Source organism: Bos taurus, chromosome 1, assembly GCF_002263795.3.
Source record: "Bos taurus isolate L1 Dominette 01449 registration number 42190680 breed Hereford chromosome 1, ARS-UCD2.0, whole genome shotgun sequence".
NCBI classification, from domain to species: domain Eukaryota; kingdom Metazoa; phylum Chordata; class Mammalia; order Artiodactyla; family Bovidae; genus Bos; species Bos taurus.
In genome coordinates, this window is record NC_037328.1 from 132,890,906 (window position 1) to 132,916,046 (window position 25,141).

Sequence of the window (25,141 nt, forward strand, 5' to 3'; positions counted from 1 at the left end):
ATTATCTAAATCATATTTCATAGTTGTGGATAAAAGGGCAGCCAAATGTAGTCTGCCTCTAGACACATAAAATTATGATGCAAAAATGAAAGGAAATCACCCATTTAAATCTGCCTGTTTGGGTCTTCCAGGGAGTTCAGTGGATGACTTTGCCTCCCAATTCAGGGGGTGCCGGTTTGATCCATGGTCAGGGAATTAAGATCCCACATGCCCTGTGGTATGACCGAAAAACAAAAAATCTGTCGGGATCTTCATGTTTTGTGTGTTTATGAATTAAACCCTTATCTTGCCTCACTGACTATAATCATGTTGAGATACTTGGCTCTTAAAGGACATTTTTCATCCCAAGATATTAGGGTAAGTCAAGTTTGAGCCTTTGTACCTTTAAGAAAACTTCTAATATAGTTTATATGATAAGTCCACCATCTTAATTGTGCCAGCCTTATTTGGGGCTCTTCTTTGTTGAGATTTTGCTGACTAGGGTATATTTTCAAAACATCATGTTAGTTCATTAAGAGAGATTTCTTTTTATTTTTAACAATAAATCACTGAAAAACTGAAGGTCTTTTAGCCCTTTCACATTTGAGTATATTGGGTTTCAATCTTCTGATTCTTGGTTTCACTAAATCTACAGGGAAGCAAAAGCTTCTCTTAGTGAAGCAACTTGCAAAATGCATATAAAAGAACATAGCCAAGATATTATAATTTAAATCTCAGTGTCATCTTTTCACTTGACTCTTTTGAATTCCTTTCCATAACTACTTTAGGAAAAGTGCTTTTAACCCCAAGCTGCTTTCTGAAAATAAAAGAAAATACTGGTTTCATCTAGGGAAAAGCATTTAAAAGGAGGCACTGTATTCTTAGTCTACATTCTCTTATATGGACTGAGAGAAGAGATTACTGTTCTAACTCTGCCTTCAGTTTTTATCACTATAATGCAAATACTCTGGCTAGAAAGAATTTAAATAGAAATCCCATCATGTTCAGAGTGTTAGAAGCACTCCCTAAAAATTTTAGTCACTTAAAATTACAGTCTATTACAGATAAGTTAGCTCATGTGTTGTTCTTTTTCAGTGTCTTTTGGGTTGACCTGCGTTTTTGTTTATAATACTTTTTGAGTAATTTGAGTTTTATATTTCTTAGCTCCATAATGCTGCCTGTTTCTTCAGTATATTAATTTTCCTGCATTATAAAAAGTCACTATAGCAAAATGGTTAGGACTATAGACTCTGGAGGCAAACTGTTCTGATTAATTTACTGCCTCACAAAGACAAAGCTTTGTCTTTGGGTCTGCGTTTAACATTTCTGAGCCTGTTTCTTCATTTGTAGAATCGAAGTGATAATATCTATACACGTCACAGTTGAATTAATATGTGAGAAGCTTAGATTAGTGCCTAGTACACAGTAACTGCCAATAGATGTTAACTTTATGTAGTGTGAGATGCTAGCATAATGAGGTTTGTAGGAAAATTATAGGATGAATAAATAAAGCACAGTGTTCTGAAATCCAAAAGAACTAAAATTTTGTTCTCAGCTGTTCAGAGGAATTTACTATTTGAGATTAGCTACCTCTGTTAAATATACAGTATCTATGCCTGTTTACCTAAAATTGTTGGTACTTAAACTTCTCTCAGTGGGTTCTAACTGATTACAATTAAGTTAACTTTCTTGAGCACTGAATATTAAAGTTCTATCCAAATCTATGCTAAACTTACTGCTAAAAAAGCTTCTATTTCCTTAGTTGTTTTCCATTTCTACATTCTTAAAATGCTACTGCTGATTAGTAAGCAATCAGTAGGTTGCTTACCTAGTTGTGATGTTAAATTTACAACTTCTCAGATGGATTGGCAAGTAATCATTTTATATAAGGCACATCTGCTTTATGACTGACCTTTAAAGGAATCTTTTGTCTCCAACTCCAGCAATAGCTGATTCCCTAGACTGCTTCAAACTGCACAGTAACCATGAAATTTAAGGGAATAAAGGAGCATTAATGCCTCCTGGCATCATTTTTAACTATATTTATTGTGCAGTAAAATGAACACATTTATTTGTCTCTTGGATTGTGCTATCATCTGTATTATGTGTACTTGGATATTATTCAGCAAGTATTTACTATATATCTGCCCATGTGCCAAACACTGTTTTAGGTACCAGCAGGAAGAGTGAACATTCATCCTTTGAATACTAGGTTTACCAGTTAGCACCTGTATTTGTTCTCATTTGAGTGCCTAGATTAATTCAACAGATTCACAGAATGCCATAGAACCTCAGAGAATACATATTTCAACCCTTTTGTTTATAAATTTTTAAAATCTGTAATCCTGAGATACAGTTTCTCTAAGGTCTAAACTAGTTCATAGCATGGCCTGCATTTTGTTTTTCTTTCAGTTATTTATTCAACAAACATTTCAAATCTTTTCTATTGAAAAGGACAACAAAGACCCCCAAAGACCTCTCCAGTAGCTGTCCTATTTTTCTCTCACTTTTTACAGTCAGACTTTTTTGAAAGAGTTGCTTGCTTTCTTATCCTTTCTACCATTGCCGTTTAAAGCCCTTTTAATTCCTTTGAATGAGTGTGTGTGCTCGGTCATGTTTGACTCCTTGTGAGCCCATGGACTGTAGCTCGCCAAGCTTCTCTATCCATGGGATTTTCCAAGCAAGAATACTGGAGTAGGTTACCATTTCCTACTCCAAGGGGATCTTCCTAAACGAAGGAGAGAGCCTGCATCTCTGTGACTCCTGGATTGACAGGCAAATTCTTTACTTCTCGTGCCACCTGGGAAGAATTGATCCCTTCGAATTGTAATGCTGGAGAAGACTTTTGACAGTCCCTTGGACTGCAAGGAGATCCAACCAGTCCATCCTAAAGGAGATCAGTCCTGGGTGTTCATTGGAAGGACTGATGCTGAAGCTGAAGCTCCAGTACTTTGGCCACCCGATGCAAAGAACCTGCCTACTCATTGGAAAAGAACATGATGCTGGGAAAGATTGAGGGCAGGAGGAGAAGGGGACGACAGGTGATGGTTAGATAGCATCACTGACTCAATGGGCATGAATTTGAGCAAACTCCAGGAGATAGTGAAGGACAGTGAAGCCTTGTGTGCTGCAGTCCAAAGAGTCAGACACCACTTAGCAACTGAACCACTTAGCAACTGAACAACAACAACAGATTGTTTTGAAGAGCTTTGCTGGTGGCTCAGTGGTAAATGCAGGAGAAATGGGTATGATTCCTTGGTCGGAAGATCCCCTGGAAAAGGAAATGGCAACCCACTTCAGTATTCTCGCCTGGGAAATCTCATGGAGAGAGGAGTCTGGTGTGCTGCAGTCCACAGAGTCACAAAAGAGTTGAACACAACTTAGCAACTAAACAACAATCCATTTGAAAGTGTTCTCCCCAAGGTCACTCATAACATTGTTGCTTTATTCTTGCAACACCTTCAAGTCCTTTTCTTTTCTCTTGGTGACATTTGTCATCATTAAACTATTCCATTCATTATTGTTGTTTAATATTTTTATTTATTTGTTTATTTTTTAGCTGTGTCGGGTATTAGTTGCAGCAGGTGGGATCTTCATTGCATGGGGGATCTTCAGTCCAGCACACAGGATCTTTTGTTGTGGTGCTCAGGCCTGTCTGTAGTTGTGGTACGAGGCTTGGTTTCCCTGCAGCCTATGGGATCCAAGTTCCCTGACCAGGGATCAAATCCACATCTCCTGCAGTGGTTTATTTAAGGTATAGTGCTCCAGGTGAATTCTTAAGCACTGGACCACCAACGAAGTCTCAATTCTACTCATTTTTAAATGTTTCCTTTTCTTACCTCTGGGATGCCATATTCTAATTTTGTTCCTACTTCTCAGACTATTTCTTAGATTTCTTCATATGCCTTTCTTTCTTATCCGTCTGTTAAGTTTTGGTGTTCCCCAGGGTACTTTTGTCAGCCCTATTTACATATTCTCTTTTTAACGGTCTCATCTACTTCCATTGTTTCTAAATGCTGAGGCCTCCCAAATCTCTTCTTGCTCAGATCCTTTACTGTGGACTTTGAACTCATCCAGCTGACTTTTAGACATCTTTAATAGGATATTGTCTTGGGAGTGTGTAATTTCCTTGGTTCTGTCTCACCGCAACAAAACTGGAAGCAATGGGCGGACCAGTGTTACAGTTCAGTTCAGTCACTCAGTCGTGTCAGACTCTTTGCAACCCCATGAACTGCAGCATGCTTGGGCCTCCCTGTCCATCACCAACTCCCGGAGTCCACCCAAACCCATGTCCATTGAGTCGGTGATGCCATCCAACTATCTCATCCTCCATTGTCCCCTTCTCTCCTGCCCTCAATCTTTCCCAGCATCAGGGTCTTTTCAAATGAGTTAGCTCTTCCCATGAGGTGGCCAAAGTATTGGAGTTTCAGCTTCAACATCAGTCCTACCAATGAACAACCAGGACTGATCTCCTTTAGGATGGACTGGTTGGATCTCTTTGCAGTCCAAGGGACTCTCAAGAGTCTTCTCCAACACCACAGTTCAAAAGCATCAATTCTTCGGCAGTCAGCTTTCTTCATAGTCCAACTCTCACATCCATACATGAATACTGGAAAAACCATAGCCTTGACTAGATGGATCTTTGTTGACAAAGTAATGTCTCTGCTTTTTAATATGTTGTTTAGGTTGGTCATAACTTTCCTTCCAGGGAGTAAGTGTCTTTTCATTTCATGGCTGCAATCACCATCTGCAGTGATTTTGGAGCCCAGAAAAATAAAGTCAGCCACTTTTTCCACTGTTTCCCCATCTATTTGCCATGAAGTGATGGGACCAGATGCCATGACCTTAGTTTTCTGAATGTTGAGCTTTAAGCCAACTTTTTCACTCTCCTCTTTCACTTTCATCAAGAGGCTCTTTAGTTCCTCTTCACTTTCTGCCATAAGGGTGGTGTCATCTACATATCTGAGATTATTAATATTTCCCCTGGCAATCTTGATTCCAGCTTGTGCTTCTCCAGCCCAGTGTTTCTCATGATGTACTCTGCATAGAAGTTAAATAAGCAGGGTGACAATATACAGCCTTGACGTACCCCTTTTCCTGTTAGGAACCAGTCTGTTGTTCCATGTCCAGTTCTAACCGTTACTTCCTGACCTGCAATACAGGCTTCTCAAGAGGCAGGTCAGGTGGTCTGGTATGCCCATGTGATCCACACAGTCAAAGGCTTTGGCATAGTCAATAAAGGAGAAATAATTCCAGAAAAATTTCTGGGACTCTCTTGCTTTTTCAGTGATCCAGTGGATATTGGCAATTTGATCTCTGGTTCCTCTGCCTTTTCTAAAAACCAGCTTGAACATCTGGAATTTCACGGTTCACATATTGCTGAAGCCTGGCTTGGAGAATTTTAAGCATTCTCCATGTAATTTCCTCAGTCGCAGCAAAAATTTGAAGTGATGAATGGACCAGTGTTATAGCTCAGTTTTACTGGCAAGCAAAGGAAAATACGTCCTGGAGGTGTGAGGGTGGTCCAACCCAAAATACGAGAAAAGAAAAGCCCTAGCCTCAGGTTTGCTCCTCTCTTTGTTTTCTTTCTTCCCCCTGAGCCTGCCCTATGTAAACTGGGCTACCCAGGAGGGCTGTTTGTTTTACCTAAGGTCCTCACTCCTTCGTTTGTTCTATTTTTGCAGGCTTTTCCCTTCCTTGTCTTTTACCCACCGCCATTTTGGACCTCTTTTTCCTATTCTCACTACCTAACGATATCTTTCAGGGTTTGCAGATCAGCATCCCTAAAGCCAAACTTATTACCTTAGCATTTGTTCCTGTATTAACTATCTTGGTGACTTATACCATAATCTATCTAGTAGGCAACTACCTAGAAATTAGGAGTCACATCAACATCCTCTGTTCCTGATAGCTCCTAAATGCTATCAATTCTTCTGCTTTAATTTCTCTACACCAGGTTAACATCTTTACTGACAGCATTTTATTTTTAGGCCCAATATTTTATTTTCAGATTATTCCTATGGTGTCTGTTAATATATGATGAACTGTAGGATGATGGTTTGAAGCATAGGCTTTAGAGTCAGATGGCACTAGGTATGGATCCTTACTCTATCACTTAAAATCTGCAGATGCTCTGAACCTCAGTTTCCTCCTCTGTAATATAGGCATATTAATCACTTACTTCATAGGCTGATTGTAAGACTTAAATTTATGCCTGTTCATCGTCGTTCATTCAGTTGCTCAGTTGGACTCTTAATAACTCCATGAATTGCAGCATGCCAGCTTCCCTGCTCTTCACCATGCCCCTTAGAACACAGCATTTGGTACATAATAAACCCTCAAGAGAAGACTGTATTTATTATTAATACTATTAAGAGTTTATTTACTATTTTACATCTTTCTCCCTTTTCCTTAGAGTATGATTCCTTAGCATAAATTTTTAGCAACTTCATGATAAAAATCCTTATTCATTAACTCCTTATTGCTGACAGGATAATAGCCAAATAATTTAACATGGCATTTTAAGTTGTATTCCATTTAAATGGAAATGGGTCCTCTTTCTCTTCAGTTTTCTCTCACCACTCTCCTCCCATTTGCACCCCAACTGCAATAAATTAACAGTAGTCTCTCAAAAGCACCTCCAGGCTTTTGAACATTCTGTGCCCTCTGGAACACCTTTCCTTATAGGTAGATGATTTTTAGTTGTTCAGAACTCTTTTTGGCAACCCTGCTGTGACTGCTCTTGACTCTGGGTTAAGCTTTCCAATGTAAGGACTCCTTAAATTCTTTTGTGACTGCCTACTCTTGTCTCTTTCCCCTGATGCTTTATGAGTCTTTGAAATTAAAGAAGATCAAGGAATGTTGAGGTTTGATTGTTGGATGTTAATCTACAGGAACATTAAAGTTTCTAGAGACAGTGTCCTTTTTAATACTCTGCGCAAGAGGGTCTTATTCCTTCTAAATACTGCACTCATTTTAGCAAAAGGAAATATATGTAATTTTTGAAGTATTATTTGGGATGTGAAGATTCCAAAAAGGAAATAGTACTGTCAACTATGCAAAATAGAGAAGCTTAAAGAATCTTTGTTTCATAGAATACTTTTTAAAAGTGATTTCTATACAAGCCTATGCTCATTTAATTACTCTTCATTACTATTTTAAATATCAATATAATACTGAGTTATCTGCATGCATCTTGCTTATTAGTGAAAAGAATGTGAGCTCTGATATCAGACAGTCCTGCTTTCATCTTTGCTAATAATAACTACTTCTTATAATCAATATAAATATTAAATTATACAACAGCCCTCTTACCAGTGCCTGGCACTTTATAGGGACTTGATAAATTTAAATTTCCTTTTATAGTTTTCCAGTGTTTGATATTGAATATTGTAATATGGCTATCTGATTAAATCCTATTCACCTATCCAATCTTGGATTAAAGCTCATTTTTCTATGAAGCTGCCCCCAACTCAGCCATGTCTGTCTGCTACAATTAGAGTTGATACCAAAAAATTAAACAATTAATTACTCTATGATTGATCTAACTCCCTGCTAAAATATTAACTCTTTGAGAACATGAACACTATCTTAAAGTTATCTCTTTGCCTTGACATTTTGCAGAGTGCTGAGAATATGGAAAAAATTCAGTACATGTTTACTGCTTAATTGGTTTTTTTCCCGATGCTGCTGCACTTCCTCATTTTACTACATCTAGTATTTGTAATAGGAATGACTATCAATTTTAATACCAGCCCAAGTAAACCATATTTATAAAGGAAATATGTTGGAGGAAATCATACTGAGCATTCCAAAGCAAAATTGAACAGAGTATTTGGGATTATTGGTTTCACTGCCCCTTCCATTAGGATAACTAGGAAATTATGATTTGGTTCCCAGTGATAAATTTGATTTTATGAATTTCCTTAACAATAAACTGGTTTGGCTATTTTCCATTTATTATTTCTTCAGTTTTCAAGAATACTGTAATTCGTGCTTGCAAATTTGTGTCTTACAGGAGGACTTGTTGGTATTGAGGAAAACAGTGAAGTCCTTTCTGGCTGTTTGCCAGCAGTGCCTATCTAATGTTAATACTCCAGTGAAGGAACAGGTAAGAGATTGTCAGTTAAGAGCCCTCAATATAAATAATTCAAATGCATTGAAGAAGCATAAGAAGATGTAAATTTTTTAAGGTGTAATTTTTTATGGCAGTTCTTAGCATGTAGTTTATCTTATGGGACCTGGGACAAGAGTATAGATGCTAAATAGTTAAGTTATAAAGTAAGCTAACAAACTTGTTATACATCTTTGTACCTTGGCAAGTGAGGTCAGGTTTAAGTTTAGAATTCTTGATTCTTAAGAATTCTATACCAGAACCTGAGGATTCTGTACCAGAATGGGAGCTGGCTTAGGGTTCACTTTCTTCTCATCTTACCTTCAGCTCTTTCCCACACCAGTTAGAACTTCTCACATATGCATGTGAACAGTTTAACCCACATATCCAAACTATCAGCATCACTTCCTTAAACAAGTTGTTCCTTAACTATCCTGGGGCCTAGGAGTACACACTGGGGATACCTGTGTCTCAGAAGGATGCCTGTGCAGCCCCTTATAGCAGAATCCAGTCTGTGAGGGCAGGGAGTTCCTGAATCCCTGCCCCTGGACAGAGATGTAAAGTTGGGGTGCTGATGGGCATATCCCACTGGACCAACAGACTCCTAACCCCTTGGCAAGGGGTGTAGACCAAAGACAGTCAAAGTGAAGCCCAAGGCAATACCGTTTTCACAAAGTGATTTTGTAAGCTAAAACTGTTCTATTAGGAAGAGCTTCTATCAAAAAAAAAAAAAAAAAGATATATCTTTTCCATGCTGTTTTTTTATTATGATGTTCAACTAGAAAGTCTATATCTAGTTAAAGAATAGAATAGTACTTACCCTGTGCTAACTCATCTTACAAATAGGGTATCACAGGTCTCTTCTTTATTATCAGCATAGTCTAACTTAAAATGGGAACAGAGATTATCTTTCCTAAACCTTATTCTCTAAATTTTCTGAACTTAACCAGTGCTATCTAAAAGTACCGAACTCAGGACACTTAAGCCAGAAATTCAGTGTTTCTGCATCATCACTGTTTGGTGACATGCAGAAGTATGGCCTCAGTTAAAAATATACATTTCCCTAGATTCCTTTCATGCTCTCCTCTTTTCAAGTGACTTGTTTCTAAATTTATGTATTTCATGGTAATGTACTTATAGCATGAATTTCCATGATTCTTGCTGGAGGTAAACGGCCAAGTATACAACCATCTCCAAATTTATACCAAAATTGTGTTTTCCACAGAAGTCAGTTTTTAGAGGGGGGTGAATGGATTGTTTTAGAGTGTAAGAGCCCTCAGTTATTCCATAACAGTAAATTAATGACACAAGTTCATTTTGTACCATCCATTAAATAGGATAAATGTGGCAATATAACCTTAATGTATTCTCTATGGGAAAATATATTGAAAGTTCTTTATGTGAATACATTTGTTGGGAAGCTTTGCATCACTGTTTTTTAAGTGAATGATCTTGAATCCAACTTTAACCTATGGTTCAGAATTTTGTTTTACAGTAGATTATTAAAAGAAGAATCCAAAATGGTAACTTACAGATGTAGTGTACTATATTGTAATTGATTGAATTATACAGTTTATCTTAAGATTTGTGCTTATTTTTTTGCTTATGCAGTATACGATTGACTTATACTCTCTGTCATTAATATAGTAATTCAATTTTGTGTTTCCAGAGTTGAATTCAGTTCATTTTTTATAAGTTCAAGTCAAAAATCTCTTAATCGTTTTAAGTTAATACAGCCAAATTAAAAATAGTTTAAGTAGCTGCAATTTGAATACTTAGCGTTTCTGTTATGGTACCATTACTGAACTGCGTGTAATTTAGTATATTTTCATTTGTAGTTACTATTGTACAATGTTTTACTGATGAATTTCCTTTTCATTTCAGGCTTTCATGCTACTCTGTGATCTTTTGATGATTTTTAGCCACCAATTAATGACAGGTGGCAGGGAGGGCCTTCAGCCTTTGGTGTTTAATCCAGATACTGGACTTCAGTCTGAACTCCTCAGTTTTGTGATGGATCATGTTTTCATTGACCAAGATGAGGAGAACCAGAGCATGGGTATTTGCAGCTATCATCTTGTCAATATTGATCTTGTCTTAACAACCCCAAGAGATTGAAGAAAGTTTCCAATTCAGTCCTAAAAAATACTACAATTTCTCTCTTTTAAACAAAAGTTAATACATTCATATAAGTCAGAAATCAAGAATAATAATATGCACAGTGAAGTGTCTCTCCTTTAACATAGTACCTTAGAGACCTTTCCCCATCACTAAGTACAGAGTTCCTTATTCTAATTCTAATAGCTACACAGTATTTTATTATTTAAATATAGCATAATTTATACTATTCATCTCATATTGATTGGTATTTGACTAGTTTCCAGTCTTCTGCTATCCTAAGCTATACTATAATGGATAATTGTGTACATTTGTCATTTCCCACATGTTTGAAATGTATGTTCAAGATAGATTTTTTTTCTAATAGAACTGCTTCCAGGTTCACAATTTTCTAAAGAAAAGCATCTGAGTTCCTTTCTGTTCCTGAGGAGTGATCATATATTACTTAAATTAACAAAATGTTACTCTAAGATACTAAACTCTAAGAGAATATTATGAAACCTCACCAGTCAAAATTGTTCTGAGCCTGCAGAATGAAAACTTAGCAAAATAAGACTGAATATAAATAATTATAAATAAATACTATATAAAATAGGTTATTTGTGAAATAGATGATTTAAGCTCTCTTAAGTAAGATCCATGGCATATCAAATCCACAGATCTACCTGGTGCTATTGGAATGTTCTTTATTTAACAGAACATTTTAGAAAATACTAGACTGTGAAAAAAGGATCTCTGAGTTCATGTTAATCTCAGGAAACAATATTTACCTGCTACTTGTCCTAAGCAAAAAGATTTCCAACTTCCAAAAGCACTGATGCTTCACAGCAGGCCCAGGTAATAGAAAGGGAAGAGAGAAGTTGAGAATAAGTTATTTTATGAATACACTTGTGAAGAAGAGAAAAAGAACACTGTCCCTAAATAAGGGCAGGCCAAGACATGAGAGGGTCAGTACAGAACCTGAAACAACTGTGTCATCTTTTATCGTCTGAGACTTGTGGAGATATTTTGAGGGGGATTAGAAATAGATAAACCTGAGAATCTAAAAAATGAGGAATAAACACCACTTGTTTGAAAGCATTTGATAATGATTTGTTTTTAAAAATGTGTATGTACATAACATGGTTTGCAAAATATACTTTATTTCTCAGCTTATAATGTAACCACATTTAAGACAAGAACTGAAAACTAACTCCTTCATGTAATTTCCATTCCTCCCCATATATGTTTCTAAAAGAAAACTTTTCCCTGTGTCTTAAATTTTTCTATAAATTTCTTCTCTGTAGAAATAGATTAGCACATAAGGAATATTCAGGTAAAAGGACAACAGTATTGTTATGACAAAAGTATAAGGAAAAAACCTATATATGGTTTGCTTCTCTAACTAGTCTTTGCTATGATAATCTCCTAGAAACTTAGTGCCTAGTGTTTAATAAATATGTAACCAAGTGTAGCACCCTAAAATAATCAGTACGGCTAATAATTTTTATCCTATCTAAAACTAAATTGTACCTATTTGTAAAGTTATATCCTAGTTATTTGTTCTACAGATTGTCTACAATGTTTTACCTTGGATAAAGGGCCAAAGTTCATAACTAATTTATTTTCTGTGGTTAGAGGGTGATGAAGAAGATGAAGCTAATAAAATTGAGGCCTTACACAAGAGAAGGAATCTACTTGCTGCCTTCAGCAAACTTATCATCTATGATATTGTTGACATGCATGCAGCTGCAGACATCTTTAAACACTACATGAAGGTATAGTTTGATAGTCTTTTTTTTAATGGGTCAAGGACATTTATTGATTGATTAAGGTAGTAGCTTCATATTCTTGTTTTTCTCATTCCACCTAAGTGCCTTAGAAGTTTGCAACTAAAAACGAAAGAGTAGTGAGCAAGCTAAAATTGACAGCTTTTACCTAAATATTATTGATGGTTTTCTGACATATTTAAAATTTCTCTTTTTTATGAGTTTTTTATCACTCTATACCATTATATCAATTCCATTAAGTAGGAGTTCCTTACATTTATAAGAAAGAATGCTGTTTTATTTTCTTAAAGCCATGGACACTTCTTATGGAAGAAAACTCTCTCTTCCCTATGACATCTCTCCAGATACGTTTATATGTGTGCCTACAATGCTACCTGCCAGGCACTAAAGTTAACAAAGATTTTTAAATTCCTACTCCAAAGTGGTCTAAAGCTGGAGACAATCAAGTGATTAGACAGTTGCATTTCTGCAGTGTAGAGAGATATGTATAGGGGTTCCTGGAAATATATAAAATAGATACACTCTTAAGAAATATGAGGGTTAATGAAAACCATTAGACATGCCTTTTGAACTAAGTCTGAGATGAGAAGCATTCATTAGTCAAGCAAAGAACTAGTTAAAGGGCTTTCAGGCACATTGGACTACCTGTACAAAGACAAAGGAAATTGAGGAAAATGCAAGTAATTTGATACAGCAACATAGATTGCTTATGAGAATGGAGCTAGAGGTAAGATTTAAAGATATTAAATGAGGTTAGACCGTATATGTTGTGTGAGAATTTGGGATTTTTTTCCTGCAGGAGGTAAGGAGATGTTGAGAGTTTTACACCATTCTAAAGTCTCCGACTTCCTGGCTGCTCTTCCCAGAAGCTCCATTTTGTTTCTGACACTCAAAAAAAGTAGTCCTCAAAAATCTTTATGATAAAACCTAACAGGCATACTTATCGGTGTATGTATTTTTGCCTTGTTTTTATGTCAGAGACAGTATTTTATTTTGCCCATGTTCAGAATATTGTGTATGCCATTCATTCACTTGTGTCTTTGTCCATGTTTGGGCTCCATTCTAGTTATGACACAGTAACTAAATATTTTGCTAGACAACTCCCATGTGAGTACTATGTTGGTAGCCAGAGGTTTAAATAAGATACAATTTCTGTAGTATGGCAGTTCTAGATTACAGAGAAACTGAAATGTAAACATTATATAACATGCTAATAATGAATAGCTGCCTGTGTTCTATGCCATTTACATTCAAGAGACTGCTCTAAGGCTTTTATATTATCTTTGTTGACTGCAGTAACTGTGATTTAGGAAATCAACATTTATAGAAAAGGAAATCAAGGCTCAGAGAAGCAAAGTAACTTTCAAAGGTCACACAACTATTAAAGTAGCAAAAACTGACATTTGATTTCTCTAACTTAAAGCTTAACTCTTTCCACTAGATGTAAAACAAAACCTCAGCATGATTATTGTGGTGATAGATGTATAAATTACAAAGCAAGCACAGATATATAGACACTTAAGTGAGCAACTAGGGCAGGCTTCCAATAGTAATATCTAAATAGGACTTGGTTGGATGAATATGAGCTTACCATGGTTTTCCTTGTCGTCCCTCAGCAGTACTATCTTGGGTTCAAGAAACAGGCTTTATCCAAACTTTTATCATCCTTAGCAGTTTTTACACACCTGTGTTCATTATAGGCTTTAATCTTTTATAATATTTTAATTGCTGTTTACTATTCTTTATATATCCTTGTCTATTTGGCTTTTTGCCTCATTTCTCTATGTGATTATTAAAAATCTGAATTTTTGTTGATTTACCTGTTGAACTACTTTAGTGTTCTCATATATCTTTTTCTTCTTATCTGCACTGAGATAATTTTTAATTGCACTGAAAAGATGATTCTTTTGAGATATTTCCCCTTCTTTTGCTTTCCCCTTTTTTTTTTTTTTTTTTGCACCTCCCATCATGGAAATATATCCATCTGCTTGAAGCTAATATACTCATTTCTTTACATAGTTTATAGGTTTTAGGCTTTAGTTTGGAAATAACATCCAGATTTAATAGTCTCAGAGTTTCTCCTAATTATTTACTCACAAGGAAAACTCTTTAAATCCTGTATCAAAAAATTGAATTATAAAATTAGTTGAAATTTTCCCAATCACTGTTGAAGAAATCACTGTTTTTACTTTTTATATTATATATAATAGTAAAATACAGACATTGTGGGGGGAAATGGGTACACAAAAATATTTAATGAAAAGTTAAATCTGTATTGTAATCTACCCTTCCTTTGTTTAGGCCCTCTCCCCAGAAGTAAGCAATTTTGACTGTTTAGGTTTTAGTTCTTCAAGATGTTTCTGTCAGAGTTCTGTTTCTTGATCTGGACAAGTGGTGTCTGTTGAATCCATGTTGTAAAGAATGAGTAATTTTGCTCACATATATCACTTCTCCTCTTTGAATTTCCTAGTTATCTAGTTTTATTATTTATTTCATAATTTTAAATGTCCAATGTGTATATATTTAACATTAGACAATATCTTTTAACTCTCATTAGGTTTTTAACATGAAAAATTAAACATGTCTTTACTCACCTTTCCGTTTTTTTCACCAGCCTGTTCTTTATCTCATGAAATGTCAACAGTTTTAAAGCTGTATTTCTTTTCCTTACAGTATTACAATGACTATGGTGATATTATTAAGGAAACATTGAGTAAAACTAGGCAAATTGATAAAATTCAGTGTGCCAAGACCCTCATTCTCAGTTTACAGCAGGTAAGAAATTTGAAGGAAAAGAAATGAGTAGAATTAATACTATTGAGTATTGGCATGTGCTTATTATTATATGCTAGTTATCTTACCTCATTTAAATTAGATCATTATATTAATACATTACTATGGATACTTTCTGGTACAAAGATGTGTTATGTGTCTTTTCTTTAGGAAGACAGTCCTATAGTTTACATTTCAAATGGGTGAAATCCTAAGGTGATCTATTCTTAGACCAAATGAAATGCCAAATTGGATATTTTAAAAGTGATCATTTTTAAAGAACAAATATAAAAATACATTTCAAAAGTATTTAATAATAAAAGGGGCAACAGTAGTATCCAAATAAGAAAATATGTCACATGTATTTCCTAAGGAAGATTCCTAATAAATGCCTAGTATTAAAGTAGAGATGAGGGGTAGTAGTGGCTATAGGTATGTATGTATGTATGTATGTATGTATGTATGTATGTATGTATGTATGTATATATTTAGCCTTTGATAAAGGTCAGTGGGGAAAGGATCACCTCCTTTTTAATAGGTGATGGGTCCATTGACTATGTATTTGGAGAAATGGCTATAAATAGCCCTACTGAACATGTAGCCAAAATAACTACTAGGTGGATTATATATATATATATATATATAAAATTAAAAGTTTGAAAGAATATAAAAGGATATTTTTATATACTGGAGTAGGGAAGTCCTCCAGGAGAGAAGCCACAATATAGACTTAAACAGCTTTATACATCAACCAACACTCTGAACAAAATTAAAAAACCAATGACAGATTATAGGAAAATATTTTTAATCATACATAGCAAATCCTACAAATCTGTAATAAAGGTAAACAAATCCCATATAAAAGTGAGCAAATGAAAAAAGCCACTTTTCGGAAGAGACAACTTTTCCTTAAAAAGCAATAAACGTGAAAAAAACATCATTAATAATTAATATAATACAAATTGAAACAAGGAGATATTTATCACTGCCAAATAGACTGGCAAGAATTAAAATGATAGATATACCAGTGATTGTTAAAGATACAGCAAGAAAAAGGTCCTTTGTGAAAGCAATTGTTCCTACCTTCTTGGAATATAATTTTGCAGTATATTTCAAAGTTTAAGATATACATTCCTTTTGAACCAGTTTTTTCCTACTTAGGTATCTACATAGATAACATTTAGGTATGCACAAAACCGTGTATATGAAAGATCATTTTATTGCAACAGTCTGTGTAATATTGCAAGATTCTAAATGTTCATCAACATAGGACTAGTAAAATAAACTTATTCTGAAATAGCTAAAAAATTGTAAGACAAAATATTAAGTGAAGAACAGCAAGTTTCAGGACAAAATATAGTACAATACCATATAAACGAAAATTAAAACTTTATGTACGTGTAAATATATTAATGTGTTTGCTGCTGCTGCTGCTGCTGCTAAGTCGCTTCAGTCATGTCCGACTCTGTGTGACCCCATAGATGGCAGCCCACCAGGCTCCCCCGTCCCTGGGATTCTCCAGGCAAGAACACTGGTGTGGGTTGCCATTTCCTTCTCCAATGCATGAAAGTGAAAAGTCAAAGAGAAGTCGCTCAGTCGTGTCCGACTCCTAGTGACCTCATGGACTGCAGCCTACAAGGCTCCTCCGTCCATGGGATTTTCCAGGCAAGAGTACTGCAGTGGGCCTTCTCCGATTAATGTGTCTAAATTGATTAAAAAAAAACTTTCAAAACTTTAACCCTAACATTGATTACCTTTGGAGAGAAGAATGATATATAATGGGAAAGAGAAAAGAGAATTTTACTTTGATATTCCTTGAATTTTATACAGTGAAATACATTCTTTGTATTTATTTTGAATGTAAATTTTAGAGTTTAAGGCTATTTTATACAACTATCTCTGAAAACATTTTAAAATTAAATAATTTATAAACAATTACTCATGAATAAATTTGAAAATCTCTGGAAGAACTGCTTTTTCTAGTCATGGCAGAGTAAATAGTTTAAGCCAGTCTATTGCTGAAGAAACCTAAAAAGGTAGACAACATAATTAATAGAAGATAAGAGCTATTTCAATGAAATGGTGTGCCTAGAGTGAATTGAGAGATTGGGAGGTGAGGAAGTAAAGAAAACAAATATAAACAGTATTTCTCAGGATCGTTGGGTAGAGAATGTGACAGATGCATCCGTAATTGGCAGAGGAGATGGAATTAAGAAGTTAGGGTTGTTTGTTTTTTAAGATGCATGCATCTAAGAGAGGGAGTAGTTAATGATTCAGGAAAAAGCAGTACACAGGACCAAACCACTAAGTCGGTAAAGGAGGCGAGATCCAGTACATAAACAGGGAGTGGCTTCAGATCAGAGCTTGGACTGTTCATTCTCTCATAATAAAAGAGGACGCAGATACATGTAAAGTGTCTAACTTTGGTGGCGGAATGACGATGGCTTTTATATTCTTTAGTATTCCAGAGTTTTGATTCTGTTATTTTGATGCAATACACGTAATGTGTATGTGATTATAAAATCCCATCACTCAGTTTTAGAACATTTTTTGTGTATTTTGTCATTGGATGGGAAAAAACATTTCATATATCTTAATGATCTTCTTTTACATAATGTTCTTGTCTAAGATGTAATGAGTGAGAAACAAAGTTCTGAACCCTGCGTTTTATATATTGCCATTCCTGTGAAAACAACAAAAAGAATACATAGTATATTTTTGTAAACATTTTCCCCAACCCAAAATATGTTCCTTTTGGTAGAAAAATAAATTCTGGTTTGCATGTAATCACACAACTAGCATGAAAATGAGCTTGAGAAATAGTAGATAATAGTAGATGACTTGGAGAAGGGTAAAGTGTGGCTACTGTTAATACAAGAAGGGAAATACGTATCTTACCATATGGCTTTTAAATATTTTTTAAATTGTATTACCTATTCTAACAATAAATAAATATTTCTTAGCTATGAACTTTTTCCTCTTTTTTTCTTTCTACCAGTTGTTTAATGAACTTGTTCAAGAGCAAGGGCCCAACCTAGATAGGACATCTGCCCATGTCAGTGGCATTAAAGAATTGGCACGTCGCTTTGCCCTTACATTCGGATTGGACCAGATCAAGACACGAGAAGCAGTTGCCACACTCCACAAGTAAGTGAGCTAAATAGACACTGTTATACACAATCTGGTTTACTGAAACTTACCAAAAACAACTATTATTTGACCAATTTTTTTTAAATTTTATTTTATTTTTAAACTTTACATAATTGTATTAGTTTTGCCAATTATCAATTTTTTAAAGTAACAAATGTTAGACTTTTCAAGGAAAGTTTTAACAAAATATTCTCGTCACTCTTATCAGTGAGAAAATGTTGTGGGAGACATATATCTAAAAACACTGTGCATCCTCATTTCATAATTGAAAACTGAATGATAAAAAAGTTTTTAAGTACCTTACAAAAACTCTTAAGAACCAGATTTTCTGACAATTTCTGTATCTTTCCAGGGTATTCTGTTACCTCTGAAAGCTACACAGAAATTTAGCTTTGTGGCTACATAGCTATTTTTTATCTTTTACAATGTAAGTTTTGAAATATAACTTCACAACATAAGTTGTTTTCCACTATAAATACTAAAATTAAATATTATTATGCGACTATGTCATGCAAATTATTACTTTACCATTTGAGTTTATTTTTACCCTCAGTGATGATTTTGCTGCCTTCCCAACTATTTTTTTTTAATTTTATTTTTAAACTTTACAAATTGTATTAGTTTTGCCAAATATCAAAATGAATCTGCCACAGGTATACATGTGTTCCCCATCCTGAACCCTCCTCCGTCCTCCCTCCCCATACCATCCCTCTGGGTCGTCCCAACTATTTTTTTTTAATTATAGCCTATTGAAGAGCTATACTAGCTATTTGGAAAAATAAGACAATATTTTCTTTTATTTCAGGGATGGCATAGAATTTGCCTTTAAATACCAAAATCAGAAAGGACAAGAATACCCACCTCCTAATCTGGCTTTCCTAGAAGTACTAAGTGAATTTTCATCTAAGCTTCTTCGGCAAGACAAAAAGACTGTGTAAGTTGCACATTGTAGGACAAGTGGTTTTTATCATGACACCATTATAATTCTTGGAGAAGGAAATGGCAACCCACTCAGTACTCTTGCCTGGAAAATCCCATGGACAGAGGAGCCTGGCAGGCTACAGTCCATGGGGTCGCAAAGAGTGGGACACAACTGAGCAACTTCACTCATGTTATAATTCTAAGTGTTACAATTTTTGAAGGAATTAATCATGTAATTACATTGATAACTTAGGCTCTGATAGTTTAAAGGACTATAATTTTCTTTTAAACTTTGTATAGTTTTTCTTTGCTTACCTTTCAGTAGCCTAGAATTTGCAAGTGGGAATGATTTCTTATTCTCTTATTCAAAGATCTGTGAACACTAGCTTAACCATTGTGGAACACTTTCCTCTTTCCTTTTATATTAGTTATAGTTTAGTTTTTTTTGTATTTGACTTGTTTCCATAAAATCAAAGTCCAGTTGGCTTATAGTTTTCTTCATAACATAATAGTCTTCTATTTTCTGTTAGTTCTGTCCATTACTGCAAGTGGGGTATTGAAGTCTCCAACTATTTTTATTGAATTGTTATTTCTCCTTTCAGTTCTCAGTCCTCAGTTTTTGCTTTTGTATTTTGGGACTCTGTTGTTAGGTTGTATATATAATTGTTATGTCTCCCTGGTGGATTGATTGACTCTTAACTCCACCGCCTTCTCTGTCCCTAGAAAAGTTTGTCTTAAAGTCTATTTTGTCTGATACTAGTGTGTAACCACTCCAGCTCTATTTTAGTTACTGTTTGCATAGTATAGCTTTCTTTTCCCATCCTTTCACTTCCTATCTTTTTTGCCTTTGAATCTAAAGTATGTTTCTTGTAGACAGCATATACCTCAGAGATATTATAGGTTCAGTTCCTCACCACCACAAGAAAATATTGTGATAAAGTCACATGAATTTTTCGGTTTGTCAGTGAGTGCATAGAAAAGTTGTATTTACACTCTACTGTAGTATATTAAGTGTATGATAGCAGTATGTCTTATAAACAGTGTTCATACCTTCATTTTAAAAACACATACTGCTTAAAAATACTAACCATCATCTGACAGTGCAGGCTTACTGCAAACTTTCAATGTGTAAAAACTGAGGTATCTGCAAAATGCAGTAAAGCAAAGCACAATAAAATGAGGTTATTAGTTATGTTATTTGTTATTAGATCATGTTATTTGTTTTAAAACAGTCTCTGCCAGTGATAACGTTTTCTGTATGTCTCTTTGATTTTTCCCTCTTTTATTGCCTTCTTTTATATTAAATAGATATTTTCTACTGTAACATTTTAATTCCTTCAGTCCTTAATTATATTTTTCAGTTCTTCCTTAATTGTGGATGTGATATTCCATCTCTATCTCATATCATTTCCTTACTCCAATACATCTTTGCCATCACCCACTTTTCTGTGTACGTTGTTAAATACACGTTTCTGTGTTATTGGCTCAACAGCACAGTAGTGCATATTGTTTTATATAGTTGCTTTTTAAATCAATGAAAAGATAAGTAGGCAGTTATATTGTTCTTTATGACCTGGTAATTACTCTTCCACACTCATCATTTTTTCATATAAATTCAGATTACTTTTTGGTGTGTTTGTTTTTAGCCTGAAGAACTGTCTTTAGTATTTCTTGTAAGGCAAGTCAGCCACCAACAAATTCTCTATACGCTTTTGTCCATCTGAGAGTGTTTTTATTTCCTCTTTACCTTTAAAGTATAGTTTTTTAGATACAAGATTCTTGTTTGATAGTGTTTTACTTCTAGCATACTGACTATGTAATCCTGCTGCCTTCTGGCCTTTACTGTGTCTGATGAGAAGTCAGCTTTTACACTTATTGGCATTCTCTTGTTTGTAATCGATTACTTTTCTCTAACTACTTTCTAGATTTTTTAACCTTCGGCATTCAGCATCTTCATTGTGATGCGTCTTGTTGTGCATCTCTTTGTATTTATACTGCTTAGAGTTTGTTGAGCTTTGAGGATGTGTTGATTGTTTTTCATCAAATTCTGAAGTTATTATTATTTCCTCAAGTTTGCTTCTACACCTTTCTTCTGGTACTCCCATTACACATGTCAGTGTGTTTAATGATATCCCACATTTCTCTCAGGCACTGTTCATTTTTCTTCACTTTTTTTCTGTCTGCTCTTCAGATTACATAATCTCTATTGATATATGATCAAGATTATTGACTTCTGCCAGCTCAAATCTGTTGAGCACCTTTAATGAATTTTTAATTTCCATTGTTGTACTTCAAAATTCCATTTGATTCTTTATCATTTCTATCTTTTTATTCATGTTCTCTATTTAATGAAAAATAGTGTTACTATGGGGCTTACTTTTAATTCTTTAGACATTGTTTTCTTTAGTTCTTATGCCAGGTTTTCTGTTGCTTGGTTGTTTTTTTTCCCTGTATATGGATTACATTTCCCTATTTCTTTGCATGTCTCATAATTTTTTGTTGAAAAGTGACCATTTTAGATAACATTGCACTTATGATACATCATGAGATAATAATTTATCTACTCATGATGTTCATTCTTTATCTCCCTAGAGATTGATGTGATTGGTTACTTGGTTGTTTATTTCTTTAGAGACCTGCATCACCAAACTGTGAGGTCTGTTTCTCTTGCAGTATGCAGCCTCTACTGTCCCTACTCAGATCTTTATTCTTTGTTTTTTATCATTTAACCTGTATCAGCCTCTCAAAGGTTGTGCTTAAACTTCCTTATTAGCAAGTTAGATTTTTACCTTTTACTGTTGGATATGTGTGTGCCTTTTAAAAGCTGCTGTCACAGTTCAGATTGTTTACTTTGCCCCATGGTCAGTCAGGAGACCAGCAGCTTAGAAGCTTCCTCCCTGATTGCTCCTGAGAAGGGCAGCCTTGGGCCATGTAGTCTTCTAGACCAAGAGGAAAACATGTGATATAACATATTTATTTTATTTAACTTTACTTTTTTAGAGCAGTTTTAGCTTCATAGCAAATGTGAGGGGAAGGTACAGACAGTTCCCATCCCATAGACCCCCTAACGTCCCCCACTCTCAACATCTACCACCAAAAAGGTGGTTTTTGCTGGGGACAGGGTATGCAGCTCTCCACACACCACCATTTTAGAAATCCTGCCCTGTTTGAACATTTTAAAAGAGAATCAGTATCCTTTTTGAGCCAAACTTCTGGGTTTTTTTTAACATTGGTATTTAAAAACAAAAAAAGGAAGAAAGGAAGAAACACACATGCACCCTTAGTAATACATTGCTTATTCCAGAGATAATGTGAAGCAAAATCTTAAATTCTCAATCCCTGTCTTTCTAAAGGTAACCACTGTGAACAGTTTAATGTGTATCTTTAAGGATTATTCAGAGAGAGAAGAGAATTTCAGGTTGTGAAAAAAATTAAATAAGTGATGCATGAACTGCTTCCATAAAAATGACTGCTTCTGTTCTGTCTCTAGTCACTCATACCTAGAAAAATTCCTTACGGAACAAATGATGGAAAGGAGAGAGGATGTATGGCTTCCACTCATCTCCTATAGAAATTCTTTAGTCACTGGCGGTGAAGATGACAGAATGTCTGTGAACAGTGGAAGTAGCAGCAGCAAAACCTCCTCAGTAAGGAATAAGAAAGGACGACCTCCACTTCACAAAAAACGAGTAGAAGGTAAGTGTGCCTCTATGGTGTGAGGCAAATAATGTGCCTGTCAAGATAAATAAAGCAGTGAATACTCTGCTGAAGCAAGGTAATTCTGTTATGCACATTATTTCCTTGTGTGTTTCATACACACTGAGAGAGGTGTAGGCATGAAGGTTAGAATAGACAAAGTCAAGAAGAGGGTCAAGGAAAAAGAAATTGAAGTTGAAAAAGCATTGAACACAGGAAGATGATAAGCACAGAGAAGTAAAGGAGACAAGAAGGTTTACAAGATTGATTCCCTTACCATAGACCTCTAATACATTAAAATTTAAAATAAGACAGTCATAATGTTATTCTAAAGGAGATCAGTCCTGGGTGTTCGTTGGAAGGACTTATGCTGAAGCTGAAACTCCAGTACTTTGGCCACCTCATGTGACGAGTTGACTCATTGGAAAAGACCCTGATGCTGGGAGGGTTTGGGGGCAGGAGGAAAAGGGGATGACAGAGGATGAGATGGCTGGATGGCATCACCGACACGATGGACATGAGTTTGGATAAACTCCAGGAGTTGGTGATGGACAGGGAGGGCTGGCGTGCTGCGATGCATGGGGTTGCGAAGAGTCGGACACGACTGAGCAACTGAACTTAACTGAATGTTATTCTATCAACATGTATCCTAATATAGGAGAGATTCTGGTAATTTGAGGGTAGAACTCTCCAACACATTGAATATACCAAAACAACTTTCCATTTCCACTGCTTGGTTGGAAAATCTATTTTTGTATATTAAAATAGTGATGGTCAGATCTAGTTTTAGATCTAGACCTCATAGATCTAGATTATTCATAGGCTATGGGGAACGGGGAGTTGAATTGTCATGAAAATGTGATCAAGAGTAGAAATTCCTATATCCCAAAAGACTAAAGATTGCTATTAAAACAAAAGTATGAAAGTTGCTCAGTTGTGTACGATTCTTTGCAACCCCATGGACTGTAGCCTGCCAGGCTCCTCTGTCCATGGAATTCTCCAGACCATAATATACCAGAGTGGGTATATTTCTTTCTCCAGGGGATTTTCCCAACCCAGGGATCAAACCCAGGTCTCCTGCATTGCAGGAGGATTCTTTACCATCTGAGCCACCAGGGAAGCCCAAAGGATTATTCTTTTTTTTTTTTTTTTTTTAAGGATTATTCTTAAACTAAGAGAAAACTCAAGAGTAAAAATGCTTATTTCCTCAAATAATCTTCCTCCATCTCCATGATTCTCCTAATAAAATTTCTCCAAACCAAGAGAGCAATATGCTTCTTTTTACAAATTTGTTTACTTCTGCTACCTTAAAAACAGTGACTCATCAAAGACTTTGCTGAAATCTGTAGCAGAATTAATTAGAATTTAAGTCTAATGTTTCTTTCATCATTGAGGAGGTGGTATGAACTATTGATGAAGAGCACAAAGTCTAAATTCAGAGTTCTAGACTACAGACCTGGCTTTCTCGTTTTTCAGCTGTATAACCTTTGAGCATGTTACTGAACTTCTATAAACCCCAGTCACTGAGCAGATGAAGGATGATCTGAGTACTTGTCCTGTTGCCTATTGTGAATATTAAATGAGATACTCTTAAGTAAAAAACTTAGTACACAGACAGTGATTACCTAGCATAGTGCTTGACACAAAGGCATCGTTTGATAAATGTTAGCTGCCATTGTTCAGATGTGGTCATCATATAGTATTGCCCCTCATCTAGCATTAGTCAGTGGATTAGGCTGAATGTATATTTCAAAGAGAATAAAAAGATTTGAATATATTTACAAAATTAATGTTAAAGATTTCCTTTGAAGTTTCAACTTTAGGACTTAACATCTTTTTGGTCCAGAAAATGAAAATAACAGAACCCTATCTTTATAGTGTAGGATCCTCAACTTTTCCCTAAAGAATGATTTCAGTCATTTCCTCTTGAAAATGTCTTTATCTGGGCACCCCACATCTATTCATCTATCTGGACTTTTTTTTCCTGCTCACAGCTTTTCTTAGGTGTAGTATGCATTTATGAGCCAGCATTCATCAAATCCTTGCTATATACTTACATTCTATCACTTAATCATTTATTTGACCAATGTTTGTAAAGCACTTAGGTCAGTTCCTGGCACATAGTGAATGCTATGTAGATGTTTTATAAATCAGTTCTGAGTTAAGCACTATTACCCAGATTTTACAGAGAAGAAACAAAGGCCTAGAGAATTTAGATACCCACTTATCTACACACTAATGGAGAGTTCGTCATTAGTGTGCTCAGGACAGAGAGGTATATGTGGGGCCAGATAACCCAGTTTCGTAACAATTTAATTGCAAAAAAAGAAAATCTTTCTCTGTATTAGTTTCAGATTTACCAAGTGATTGAGGTAGGTTAGGTGTCCAGAACCCTTAAGCAATGGGGTTTCATCAGTTTGGGATGAAGATGAGAGAGCTTTGCAAGAAGTGTTTTCATTGAGGTATCTTGAGGGGTTAGTAGGATCTCTTCAAGAAGAATAAATTCTTCCTGAAGTTATTCTTTTATTCAGTAAGTTTTTACCAAGCACCATCCTAAGAACTGTGCTAGATGCTGGGGATTTGGTATTAAGAAAAGAGTTCATACTACAGAAAGGGAGACAGA

The 25,141-nt window shown here is 35.3% G+C and overlaps 1 protein-coding gene across 4 annotated transcripts in view; it reads left to right on the plus strand.

Moving 5' to 3' along the window:
• Positions 1-25,141, plus strand: part of STAG1 (stromal antigen 1) — a 505,017-nt gene that overhangs the window by 471,464 nt on the left and 8,412 nt on the right. For all 4 annotated transcript variants that reach the window (XM_059889103.1, XM_059889102.1, XM_002685052.7 and 1 more), the window contains 7 exons: positions 7,997-8,089; positions 9,977-10,151; positions 11,828-11,967; positions 14,653-14,754; positions 17,750-17,898; positions 18,707-18,835; positions 22,313-22,518. In XM_059889103.1, the coding sequence (XP_059745086.1) occupies positions 7,997-8,089; positions 9,977-10,151; positions 11,828-11,967; positions 14,653-14,754; positions 17,750-17,898; positions 18,707-18,835; positions 22,313-22,518 (994 nt within the window). The remainder of the gene's footprint in view (positions 1-7,996; positions 8,090-9,976; positions 10,152-11,827; positions 11,968-14,652; positions 14,755-17,749; positions 17,899-18,706; positions 18,836-22,312; positions 22,519-25,141) is intronic.